Source organism: Coturnix japonica, chromosome Z, assembly GCF_001577835.2.
Source record: "Coturnix japonica isolate 7356 chromosome Z, Coturnix japonica 2.1, whole genome shotgun sequence".
NCBI classification, from domain to species: domain Eukaryota; kingdom Metazoa; phylum Chordata; class Aves; order Galliformes; family Phasianidae; genus Coturnix; species Coturnix japonica.
Genome location: NC_029547.1, coordinates 28,635,779 through 28,649,901, shown reverse-complemented (window position 1 = coordinate 28,649,901; position 14,123 = coordinate 28,635,779). Strand labels below are relative to the sequence as shown.

General features: G+C 37.1%; 1 protein-coding gene across 4 annotated transcripts in view; it reads right to left on the bottom strand.

Annotated features, from left to right (window-relative positions):
* TTC39B (tetratricopeptide repeat domain 39B) overlaps nt 1-14,123 on the bottom strand; it is a 69,060-nt gene that overhangs the window by 21,436 nt on the left and 33,501 nt on the right. For all 4 annotated transcript variants that reach the window (XR_001552014.2, XM_015849003.2, XM_015849004.2 and 1 more), the window contains 4 exons: nt 5,538-5,642; nt 3,221-3,352; nt 1,837-1,913; nt 577-644 (listed from right to left, as the gene is read on the bottom strand). Coding sequence is in view for 3 of the 4 variants with exons in the window: in XM_015849003.2 (XP_015704489.1) it covers nt 577-644; nt 1,837-1,913; nt 3,221-3,352; nt 5,538-5,642 (382 nt within the window). In the remaining variant the exon portion in view is untranslated. The remainder of the gene's footprint in view (nt 1-576; nt 645-1,836; nt 1,914-3,220; nt 3,353-5,537; nt 5,643-14,123) is intronic.

Genomic DNA, 14,123 nt, shown 5'->3' with positions numbered 1-14,123 from the left:
GTTTACTGGTTAGCCTGGAGAAGAGAAGACTCTGGAGAGACCTGATCAAAGCATATAAATACCTAACAGTAGGGATGAAGATGAGGAGACAAGCTCTTCTTGGAGGCGGAGAAAGCACAGATGAAGATAAGAGGCAAGAGGCACAAACTGAAACATAGGAAGTTCCAACTGAACATCATGAAAAAATTCTTTACTGTGGGGATGACTGAGCACTGGAACAGGTTGTCCAGAGAGGCCTTCACTGAAGATATTCAAAAGCCATTGGGACACAATAATTGGTAACGTGTTGCTCTGACTGAGCAGGGATGTTGGACTAGATGGTCTCCGGGGGTCCCATCCCCCATCAACCATTCTGTGATCTAAAATACATTCATTAAACACTTGTTAAACATCCACATAAGCAATCAGAGTACAAGGAGACAAAAAAATCATATTTAAGAACACCAACATTAAGTCTCATTAAGTTTGTTTTTTATTTAATTACTTATCTGTTCTGGAGATGATGTTCTACAAGCACTAATATCTTCACATTTTCCATTAAACTGTTACATAGAGACAGAATGAGAATGATTTTACCTGTACAAAGGTGAGAGCTGCTTTCTGCAGTAAGCATTCCGCATAGCAGATTTCAGCATGCATTTCCTCTACATGAGAAAGAAAAGTTATCTACTGTCAGCAAGGCTGTCACCCAATATTCTCCTGTTGAGGTCAATGGAACAAATAAAATGCTGCCAAGAAAAAAGGTTGCACTCTACCACTGCTGTTTTGATAGCTGCTGAACAGCAGCTGTAACATGCAGATCCCATCAGAACTAGTAATTGAGAAGCTAGCTAAAAACAGTATTCTGTTTTACCTCTCCTCAGACAAAAACCTTGATCTTGCCAAGGCTGCCTTCTGCCTAGGGCAAAAGCTTCTTACTACTCTGGCTGACAATCATCTGTACTTTCCATTGATATTATCTTTAAATACAAGCCTATCGTAGCTAGTTCTTCAAATTCTCCTTTTAAATCTGAGAAAACTTCCCACAGATGAGCATTAACACACTGGCTCAGCTGTTTCCTAAGTCCAGTAAGACATTATGGACAAGTTTTCATTAAGTCATGCTAAGCAGTCTGAAAGCCCCAGGCAGACTTTGTCCTCATGCACCACTAAAGTACATTTGACTTAACACACATGACACAAGTTACCCTGCTGCGAGAATAACTGCATGCTGCAAGACCAGACTCATGCATAAGGCTGCTGTATGTACAGTGCACACATGGTGAATTTGATGTGTTCGGTATAAGGAGGGTTCTTTTGTGTCAGGTTAGAAAAAAATGCATACTTGACTCTGCCTGAATCAGAAATAGTAGATCAGCATTTTCAGAGCCATGAACAATGTACTGATACCATTTCCCAAAACACCTTAAGGCAAAACAGACAAGCACAAAACTTGTTAATATATTCAGATTCAAATACAACTAACAATGAGGACTTATTCCATAGCATCAGTGATTCTTAAGCTTTTGGCAGCTATCTTAAGTTGAGGGGGAAGAAAAAGAAACTATACCTAGTTATCAAACAAACTCCTTTCTTACTTGATGCATGCTCAGAGCCTAACAAATGAGTTGGAATACGCAATTTTGAGAAACTACGCATTAAAAAGGACAAATAGGTAACTGATCTGCATTAAATAATAATGCTTCCAAAGGACTTTGCAATACTGAAGATGGCACATGCAGGAATTTTTTTTTCACTGTAAGATACTACTCAAAATACAGAATATAGTATACTAGTGCACACTGATAGAGTGCTCCCAAGAATTCTGCTAATTTAATTGTATTATAAACCACTTACCTTCACTCAATTGATCCACCGACTGTTTAGAAACTAGATTGGACAAGGACTCTACCACTGTGCTTCTTTTCCTGAATCTGAATCAGTCATACATAGAAGAAAAGAAACGACAGTATAAGTGACATTCTGAAAATAACTTAATTATTTATAATTCTTAATCAATTCCAACCACAAATTGTAGACATTCTTAGGAAAAGTCATAATTTAACAATAGCTAAGTTATTTTGAAAGATTTAATCATGGCAATTGATAGGCCCAGAGGCCTATCCCACATTAATTTATCTTCCAAGTACACATGTAATCTGTGTTAAGTATATAACAGTGTTCCCAGCTTCCATCTATAAAGCTGCTGCCAAATTCAGCTCACATGCAGAAATACTGCAAAGGAATTAATTAGAACCACATGATAAAAAGTTTCTTGCTGGACCTAAAGCTTTTAAAAAGAGGCTTCTGAGAAAAAAGTCACACTGGCAGCAAAGTAATGTAATTACTGCAGCAGAAGTCCTTTTTTATTCTGGGTAAGCCACTTTAATTCAACTTCAGATTTTAATTATTATCTTTCTTCTATTTGTTCTCAAACTTGCACATGAAGCTACAATGAAAATCAAGAGAAGTCATATTTTCAACATTAATACCTAAGTATTTTATAACCTTTTATGTCAGGCATGGAGTTTCACACTGGACCACCAGAAAAGCAGACATTTTAGTTTTAACAGATCTCAGCTATCCATATTACAAAACACTGGTTTATCTTAGTATCACATTTCCAAAATGAATTAATTGATATTTACAAACAGTTTTATAGGGAAGCTCAACTAACAATTCAGAAAAGGAATGCATTTTCCAAGCCAGGAAGTCAATTACTGAAGATACTGAGAGCTTACTAAGAATCCAACAGCCACCACAGTTGGAAAAGACCTGTAAGATCCAGTCCAATCATCAACCCAACAACGCCATGCTCATTAAACCACATCACTCAGTGCCATATTTACAGTTCCTTGAAAGCCACCAGTGACAGTGACTCCACCACCTCCCTGGGCAGCCTGTTCCAATGCCTCACCACTCTTTCAGAGAAGAAATACTTCCTAGTATCTATCCCAAATCTCCCCTGGTGCAACTTAAGGCCATTACCTCTCATCCTATCACTAGAAACTAGAAACTAGAAATCAGGCTGGGAGGAGTTGTCCTTGAGAGGTTGATCACCATGGACAATAAAAATCAGAAATAGCTCAGAATGTCAGCTTCCATTGTATGTATACAGTATAATCAGCTCTTCAACTAACCTCAGAGCATTCTGCTGTAGAATCACTAGGACAGCTGGGGTATCTAACAAAGAACACTCACTGGATTAAGAACTTCATAAATACAAATTGCTTGGACTTACCTTTGACAGGTTTGCAAAGCTTCTTTCATTGTAGAAATTCCCATTTGTATATCCTGTTGTTCGAAGGTCATAGCAGCTTGCATAACTAAAATAGTGCTGTACCCAAGGGCATGGTACATACTATCTTTAGACCTAGAGCAAGCATAAAAGTTTTGTGCATTTTAACAAAAATTTAATTTAAAAAACAAAATTAAATGCTGTCTGAAATGCCTACATTAGTTTCTGTAAAAACAGAAGAAAGCAAGAAAACGAAAGACTTAAGAATATAATGTAGACAAGGGCAATCTTCCCCTGGGTGCTACTTGTCTACCCTCAAAGGCTACTGCTGCAGAAAGCCCCAGAAAATGTCCAGAAGAGGTTACATAAACATTTGCATGTAATTATATTGTTATTTATAGTTCACTGGCATATCTGCTTAATTTAGCTAATTAAGCCATGACATATTCCTGTGGCTTTGCTTTCACTTTACAAAGGAGATAAAGACATCCTTAGAAAATGGTTAACTCATCCCAAGATAGAAAAATCTGCGTCTGTGTCACAGAAAGGGCAGTACACATGTAATCAGTCCTGCATGAAAGGCCACACTGAGCCAGTCAGACTTTCACAACATCAGAAAAATATTATCACACAATTTAAAAAACTTCTAGAAAGAGGTTATTGGAGTCAAACTTCAGGAAAAAGAAGACTGCACACATCTCTTGCCATTCTTTCCCTGGTGCTGTATTTCTCATTTAACATACTCTTTCCTAACATCCAGTCTGAACTTCCTAAGCCTCAACTTAGGGCAACTGCTTCTTGTTTTACCATCTTCCACAATGGATAAGACTGTCTCTACCACTCCCCCTCAATAGCTGCAAACCACTATCAGATTAATCCCTCAAGTCTCCCTTTTGCCAAACTGATAAAAGCCCACCTCTTGGTCTATATATAACAGGGTTTATATATACCAGTTTTCTAGCCACGCTGCTACCCCTCCCTGGATCCTCCCCCATTTCTTCAGTGTGCTTTTTTAAATCAAGGAGCTAGTATCCAAGGATGGTTTTCGAGACAGGATACTTTAGTATAACAAGGAAGATACATCATTTGGCTGTTTATTTCTTAGAGATATCATCTCCTTCTCTATTTTTTTAATATTCTTTAAGAACTTAAATTTAACTTTCATTAAAAGATTATTTTTCAATAAAACAATTTTTACCTTCTTAAATGTGGCATTTGTTTCTTTGCTAGATTAAACCTTCTACTGCAGATTAGCTGTATAATAGGCTCAGGGTCTGCTAACTGCCAGGAACTCAAAGTGTTCAAACCACACTATTTACAGTATTATTTTTCTTCAGAGCATACATCAACTAAAACAAACATTTCATTGTACTTAAAAAAAAAAAAAAAAGCCACTACAGTATCAAATGGAGATATGACTAATAGAGCTGTTTTATTATATGAAGCAAAATCCAATGTATATAATGAAACATCTATTAAAATATTTTGGAAATGTGTGTTCACTTATTTATTAATACACACAACCATTATATGCAGTATTATTTCACAATAATTCAAAATAAAATGAAGCTAGCTTTCTGCACCATTCTTTCTCAAAAAGCTGCTGTATAACATGCAGTTTTGTTTGAGTTTGAAGACACCGTGCAACATGCACAGAATAGAAATCAAATACACTTCAGACATTTAAATTGTTTCCCAGCATTTCACTTAGCGGTGCACTTTCACTTGTCTGTATTGTCTACCCAATGTTACTAAACCACCACTGTTACTCAGTCTTACAGTCAAACAGCAGAGCAAGAACTTCACATTGCTCTACCGACACACATTACAGAACTCCCTCACTGAAATACCCTTTGACACAACATACATAAGACAGGAAAAGGACCATGAATGGGAGTCAGATCCCAGACACTTACCCAGATGACCTTTCAAGTTCCCTAGCCACCTGCTTTTGAACTCAATGTGGGTATGGCCCTGCAGATGATTTAAAATAGCTACTACCAACACCTTCTAGAAATATTGGGCTTGTATTGTTACAGGCTTCAGCTCTAATCCTAAGAGTTCTTCCCATCTGTATTTCATTGCAGTGCAATGGTAATGAAGCCTCCTTTCAAAAACTAGAATAGCTTACAAAGCAAGCAAAGGACTGCTACTTGAGGATAAATGAGCTGTTTTAAAATCCCAGGATACTGAGAAATACTTTTGGACAAGATGGAATAAATGAAAGCTACTATCTTAATAGGCTTTAAAACAATCTTCAGCTCACAAATAGTATATTTTACACTGTTTGTGGAAATTTAAGCAACTATCGTGACCTCACCATGGACGAAGTAATTCCAGGGCTTCGGAGAACTTATTATTTAGAAACAAATTCAATGCCATTGAACATTCTTCCAGAGCACTCTTGAGATCCATCTTGGATGCCCTAAAGAAAAATAAAAAAGAAAGCTTCTGAGTTTAGTCAACTGTAAATATAAACACAAAAATATGTTTTCTTACATAATTGAGCTGGTGTTAGGCAGCAACTGTATTGTAAAATCTAACATTAGAAAACCAAGTCAGATTCTTTATCTGCGCTGCAGATCACTTCATCCATGCTACAGATGTATAGGAAAACTTATTAAAGTGTTGTTTATGGCTTCACCATCCTGTTTAACAGTCAATAGGCAATGCAGTCATTTTTACTAACATACATTTACTAATATAAATTTACTAACGTACAAGCTATTGCACCTAACCTCCCAGATCTTAGTATAAAAGCAGAATCAGACTCTACTCAGGTCTAAGTTTGGAAAGAAATGACAACAGAATAGTTTTTGTCTGAAAAAGCAGTAAACAGACACTGACTCTGCAAATAACTACGCCCCAAAATACTCCAGTCCAGGAACCTGCAGCCATGTCTAAAGTTTCTGTTCTTCCTAATTCACTTCACAGCTAAGTTGCTTGTAATTGCTTAAGCTATCTAACAAAACTGCTAGTTCAGACAGTTCTGTCTGATAGTTAGGGAGCCCTCATAAGCTGCCCATGTGTGGAGCTGGTAGCACACCAGACATTCCTGGCAGTAACAAGTAGCTAGCAGCTACATAGCCTTTAAAGAGCGCATCTGGATCTGGAAAAGATAATCTGTTTACAGCTTTAAAACAACAGGTTTAGACTCTATAATGGGCTTTATTCGTGAAAGGTTAAGCAGTGGTAAGCAACAGATCACACCAGTGAGATGAATATTTAAGTGCTCAGGAGAAGAGATGAATCCTGAAGGAGGAATTTAAGAAAGACAAACTACAGGGAATTCAGCTATTCTAAATCTGGAAGTAAAGCACAGTCAAAAACAAAACAGAACAAAAAAAGCTAAACAAAAGGCTCATCAAAATATGACTGTGCCAGCTTTTACACAGAAAACCAAAAACAGAAAATTTAATACTGAGACTACCAAAAGGATCTTGCACTTCATTACAAAAACTTGTGAAGCTGCAAACTGTTGCTCAACAGAGCTTTAAAAACAAACAAACACACACACACATCCTGAGCCTGAAGCCATGGACTATATTTGGCTAAAAAAGAGATGTATTCCACACACTAGGTACTACTTAGGGTCATACATTTGTTTTGTTACTGAAAGGTGCTCAGCTGATTGCAATTCTGATGCAATCCCTAAGGAAATAATAAAGGTAAATTTTGGTCAACTGACAATAGAAGTACATGATCACACATGACAATGATTTTATATTGTATTTCATCAATGCAGGAAGAATAATCCGTATTCAAATATTTTCACAATCTTTATTAAACTTTAGTTTAATATAGATGCAAATTTTAAAAAATCACAGTAACCAAAATAACAGTAACAAGTTATAAATCAGATAAAGGAACAGCAACAATTTTTCTTTTGCCTCTATCAAACAACTCTGTGTTTTGTTGTTGTTTCTATACTGCTCTTCATACCCCAGACTGTACTGTAAAATACAGAACATAAAGAAACAATTCACAGTTCCAAGGCTGGCAGCTACTCCCACCCAACCTAGACATTCATCTTTTACTTAGTAGTTCCATTAACCATAGGTCTTTTCTGTGTACTCAGAAAGCTTTACAGTGTGCATTTAACTATAAATTCATTAATTTTACTAGAAGCTATAGCTTTGAGACTACTTCAATTGCAGTGCTACAACTGAAGTGTAAAAAAAAAAAGAAAAAGTGCTCATATGTGATTTTTTTCCTTCATTTTTCAAGTCCTAAATCTCATCCAAGTCTGTGTGAATGATCTCCATTAGAGACAGATGATAATAAAGCCTACTCAAATGGCAGCAGTATATTTCAGTAAATCCATGCATTTGATCTTCATTTCCCCCCTCACCACACACATATTTTCTCAAATTTCTGAATCTCACATCTCAATGAAAAATTAAAAGAGGAGGAAATAAGAGTAGAAGCACTGATCCAAAATGGCTACAAAATTAGATGCCATTTTCATTATGACTTCAACAGGATCACAGACAATTTTAGTTTTCCCCTTTTAATAAGGTTTGCATAATCTCTTTGATTTTAGACTCTCTCCTCTAAATCCTTAACTTAGATTAACTGATTAATCCTTCCTACTGGCTCCTCCTTGATGAGGAGAAAAAGGAAAGTGGTTTACCAAGTATACAGATTTTTATTAGAAAGCAATGATTTGCCATTGATTACATAGATTTTAGGAACTTTCTCCTTTGTGTTTCAGTGCACCTTTCTTTCTTTCTTCATGATTTTGCTTGCACTGACAGTAAGGGGGGACTTTGCACTTCCTAGATATAACTTGTACTAATTTTGAAAAACTAGATAATCAAAAAATACTGAATGAAAATCTCTTTAGATTATTATTTTAATACAGAAGACATTTTCCACCATTCTTCTCTGGAAAACTAACCCATAGACCAAGAAAGCCATGTGGGAGACGCACAGAAGCTCTCTTTTTATCACAAGCAAGCACAGCACCTCCTTGGCAAAACAGAGGACTTTGCACTTCATGTAAGTTTGTTCAACTGGTTAAATGTTTTCCCTTATAGCAGTCATCACTAGGAAGTATGTTTGTGATCCTATTCTTATTACTCAAAATTGACTTGATAAACATTCAAATTTACTAAATATAAGCGAAGCAATGTGAGTGTATTTTAGTGTATTTAAATTCTGAATACGTGAACAAAATAGTCCAAATTAAAGGATTTATATCACTAGCAGAGAAACACACATGTTTTTACATAACTTCTTAAAATATCTTCAATGGCATATTCTCCAAATAACAGTGATAAGAAATAAAAAAGACCCATTTAGAGCAACTGAAAACTTTGCAAAACACTCAGTTTTGTTAGCTAGTTCCACAAGCAGCACCTGCAAACAGATAGCTATGGAGAATTAATCGCTACCTCTCTCGGTTTCTGTTACAAGAGAAAGGGTAAGAGTTAGTCTCAGTAACCAAGCATCACTACCACTGTGTTTGAAGGCTTCTGTGTTCACATTTGACTTTGCTACTTTTAGGAAACTAATTTCACAGAGCATGTTCTGGATTAACAAATGGAATATATAATCTATCTTTCTGGGATAAAATCAGTTTGATTTGAAGGAGTTCTTCATAGAAAAACAAACAAAATATTTTAAGGAATTTAAAAAAAAAACCCTAACAAAAAACATTAAATTTCCACTTGTTGCTTCGTTCTGTTTTTGTGGGTTTTTTTTAAGTAAACAAAGTTGAGATTTAGCATTATGGCTAGAATAAGCCTTCATTCTCTCTCTTCTAATACATATCTACTGTTAGAACAATAATCCTCAGAATGTACATAAGGCAGTGTTAGTAACCAAAAGTATCAAAATCATTTAATGCTTGTTAAGTCTCCCTTTGCACCGCCATCCCCCCCCTCGTAAGGTTAATTTAAAATAGAGCTGCACTGGTAATGACAACTAGCTCAAAATGCAGGCAAAAAAAAAGTTGGTGCTCTGGTATTAAAATTATTCAAGCCATTAATAAGTTTAGTAGAAATAATTATCTGTCCACACCTGGCTTGGTGTAAAATCACTCCTGGAGGGCAGTTATTTGAGACTTCCAAGCACCAAGTGGAACATACTGTTGCCTTTGTATCTGTCTAAGATATAGTCAACCATACTGCAACAGCTTAACTGTTACCCCAGTAAACTCAAGCCTTCCAAGTTTCAGTGGGGTGGAATCCACTGTCTTCCTGGAAGATCTTCTCCCAGTCAAGACCAAAAGCTGTATACAACTACAGCATTCTCTGTCAGTTTACAAAGAAATCATTAAATTGTCATTCCCTATTCACATCATGTGAATATCGAATAGCCCCAGAGTTCAACTCTAGGGCTAGTCCTATTAAGGTTCTTTTCAATCAATGATCTGGATACAGGATTTGAACACATTCCTAGCAAATTTGCTGATGACACTAAACTGAGAGGTGCTACTGACTCTCTTGAGAGATGAGAAGCCTCACAAAGGACTCTGGAGCAATGGGCATTCAACCACTGGGCAATCAATGGCATAAAATTCACAAAGGGTATTTCTGCTGCACTTTGGACAGTAATTACAAGACACGGGCATAGGCTGTGAAACAACTGGCTGGAAAGCAGCTCAGCAGAGAAGGATATGGGTGCCAGTGATGCTAGGCTGAGTATGGGCCAGCAGTGTGCCCTGGCAGCCAAGAGAGCAAACCTCATTTTGGGGTGCACTAGACACAGCACAGCCAGATAGTCAAAAACAGTGATACATTTGGTGTTAGCGCAACCTCACCTTAGATACAGTGCACAGTTCTGGGCTCTACCACATAAAAGGATGTTAAGATACTTGCAGGTGAGAAGGTCACCAAAGCTAGTACCAGGGCAGGAAGGCATGCTCAGTGAGGGGAGGCTGAGCACACTCAGGTGGCAGAGCCTAGAGATGAAGCAGCCAGAAACCTCACTGTGCAGTAACTTCTCATTAGCCCTGAAGAGGTTAGGAAGTTGAGCTGGATTATCTCTGAGGGCTGCTTTAAACTGAACTATACTACGTCTTTACATGACAAAACATTCTTCACACCCCCTTTGCTTACCTTACTATTTAGCAAGGATCCAAAACACTTAAAATGCCTTTACCACATCACTACTATTTTATCTCAAATGACCCTGACACTGCATTACTGAAGCAGGAAAGATTTCTGTCCCTGGCATCATTTCTGCTGCATTTTTAATTCAGAGTACTGACTCAAAACAGCAGTGACTTATAGGTCTGCATTGGGCCTTTTTATATCTGCAGCTAGGAACTGTAAAGATTTCCCATTAGAGACTGGATTTGTTTTTACATTAACATACATCTGTGCATAACCATCACACCCAAGCAAGCATACAGATAAATCAGCTGCTGGTTCTGCAACTTGTAAATCTCTCTTCAGATATTTTTCTTCATAATTTTAAACTCAGTAGTCCTCACCACTGAGAAGGAAAATCTGTTTCACTTTGTCCTGTTCATTCATCACTCACATGAGTCAATAGTAATACTCTATTCTTCTTGTTGGAAGAGGGCAAAAATCTAATTTGGGTAGTTTTCTAAAGGGCAACGTTATTTGCTGTCACTCATTGATCCCTCACACAGGCATTAAGTCACAACACAAACAGAAATCCCATCATATAAATTAGACATTTTATTGGTGTACTACCTACCTACCACAGATAAAATAGTAAATATCTACAGCTTTATGAGATGAAATGAAGGTTACAGTAACATTTTGTTTACACAAGAGTTTGGTCATTTACCTTGTCTTCTTCAGAACAAAGTCTACATTTTATGTTCTAAATAGTTTTGCTATGGACAGTTGGAAAATATCCAAGGTCCTCGAGAGTGCAATTCAAATGGTCATGGAAGCAATGACAGTAGCTTTTAGCTACACTGGATTATTTTCTTATTGCAAGGGAGTACTCTTAAAACACTCATAAAGGTGGGATTTATTTTTTTGTTCTGATGTTTAAAAATGCAAGCAGAGACAGTTTTGTGTCTGTTTTATCTCCATGGCAGACTGTGCACACATCCTTTCATGAGAAGCACAAGTTTTAAAAATGTAAAGTCTGTGCAGATTAAATATTCAATGGAAATGCAACTAACTTACAGGAAACATTCACAAAAATTAATTCTGAAGCTAGACAGACTTGATGAAATAATTACTTTGAAAGCATGGAGTGTTCACTGTTTCAGAACTTCATCAATGCACACTGTATGTAGTCTGTGTGCTCAATGTTTATTAAGGAAACAACACTACTCAATTTTTGGCCAAAACTCTCAACAGGCAGAGGTTACTCTGAAAGCCCACTACATTATGATTCATTCAAAAACAGACCATTTTCTGAAACAAACAAAACCAAACAAAGAAACAAGGCCACAAAACACACACACAACACATACCCCAGGCCCCACTCAAGGATGAAGGAGTTGTGTTAAGTACTCCCCAGACCACTTTCAAGAATTTACCAGCAGTTCTGGCTGACCATCAAGATCCCAGTTGACTGCAGGTTGATGACTTTCACATCTGTTCACAAGAAAGGTCAGAAGGATGATTCAGGGAACTGCAGGCCTGTCAGCCTGACCTCAGTACCAGGGGAAGTCATGCAGCAGATCATCCTGAGTACCATCACAGCACAGAATGTGGTACAGGACAACTAAGTGAACTGACCCAGTCAGCATGAGTTTATGAAATGCATGGCTAACCTGATGTCCTCCTACAACAGGATGACCCATTTAACAGACAACGAGAAGGCTCTGCCTGCAGTTCCCTGCACTTTTACAAAACATTTTATACTCTTTCCCACAGCCTTCTCCTGGAGAAAATGGCTGCTGCTTTCTGGGCCAGATGTCCTGTTCACTGGTTGAAACTGGTTGGATGTCTGGGTCTAAAAGGTCGTTGGGTATAGACTTAAATCCAGCCGACCATCAGTCACAAGTGTTTCCCCAGGGCTCAGAACTGGGGTCAGATCTTTTTTCCCATTGTCTCTTTCAACAATACTGGTGAAGGGATTGTGTGTTTTTTCAGTAAGCTTACAGGTAATACCACTTAGTGCAGGGGTGCTGACCTGTCTGTGGATAGGCACTGCACAGATAACTGACGTCAGTTCATACAATTTGTTATTTTAGAAAAATCATATTAGGTACACTTCCACTTCTTTCTCCTTCCAGACTTTACTGGACACTATAATTAAATTAATATTCCATAAAAGAAGCACACCAAATTGCTCTTACCCAAGTATGAGTTTATGTTTTACTTGATTTCTGGAGATAGTAATTAGTTATCTGTCCACAATATTAAACTAGTAACAGCAGAAGACAGAAATGCCACACTTAGAGAGAATTCAGTTCAGCTGGTTTGCACTTTCACTCCCAATGCTATTTCATTATGAGCTAGTTTGTCTGTTATTTCTAAGTCTAAAACTATGAACTACACAGCTCCTGCAGTGTTGCAATACCAAGACAGTTTGCCTCTATTAGCACTTACATGATCAAGCAATATCACAGCTAGTATATTTTAAAATTTAAATTACTTCTTCCCCCGCATCTTACAGCGGAAGCAGAAATGTTGATACAGAGAGAACAGAAACACTAGCTAGCTGTTACTATGAATTTGTATATAAAATCAGGAGAAAGCGTCAAAATGTCCCTTTTCAAAAGAAACAGTTGCAAAAAAGAAAAAAGATGAAACTATCAGAAAGAAAAACATTAAGAAGGACTGAAGTGTCCACGTGAGAAATGAAGTAGTTGCTACTAGTGAGAAATCAGGAATTATTAAAATATGCATGAAAATAAGGACTTATGCTTTTGTCTTAACATCAGAATTGCCAGAAGTGGTTTTTTTTTGTTTGTTTGTTTTTGTTTGTTTGTTTTGGTTTTGGTTTTTAATGTTTTTTGTTCCCCACCCCTCACACCCCTGTTTTTAAGAATCAAATCTTGACTTCTATTTTAAAACTCATCATTGCTGCTGCTGAATGTTTGCCCTTTCCTTCTCCACTGCAAAAAGGGGCTGGTGAACTTAACAAGCATTTTGCTAACTACTACCTCTGCAATTGTCTGAAGGTGATTGTGTAACACTTCTGCTCTCAATATCTGTGCCTGGGTGTTTTAAGAGCACACGGCAATGTCTCCTCAACCTGCTAACCACAGTAGACTCTTATGCCAGTAAATTATATGGATCATTACTTTCAAAGCTTCTGTAAAAAAAAATGTGCTGTGCAGCTTTTCTGTACTTCTTTCAGGTTGTTTCATTCAGTGTAGCTCTCCTGAAACAATATTTAAAACCCCTGTCAAGTCCAACGAAATTGAACAGAATTCAACTGCAAAAACAGAAATAGGGAGGTAAAAGAGATCCAGAACCACATTTTTGCAAGAAAATTGGCATTTTTACTCACTTGTATCATTTAGACACTGGAAAATTCAAACAAGAAAGACCTTTTGCTATGTAAAGAAACTACAGAAAGGTTTTATTAAAGCTCTGATCTCATCAGACATACATGATCTAAGAAAGATGACAGATGGTAGCTAGAAAAAGCTTTATTCCTAACGGATCAGAAGTCAGGAAGAAATGTTGGCACTCCATGAGGGGTGTCTGGCCTCCACTCCTGATTTAAAATAGTAAGTTTTATGAAGTTCAGGAAGACTAAAATTAGATACACAATACAGGAGACACGGGCTTTATTATAGAAAGTACTACTGCTCATATCAGCTGAAATATTTCTGATACTGTCTCATGAATGCAGTCTGTTCAAAAATTCAAATACAACAAACATTATTTAAAAAAACAAACAAACAAACAAAAAAACAACAAAACCCACAAACACATTCCTTTTTAAAAAGTCTCATCAGACACCCAGTTTTAGATACTAGACCACCACCTGTCAGTCAGGAGATTATTAGTGT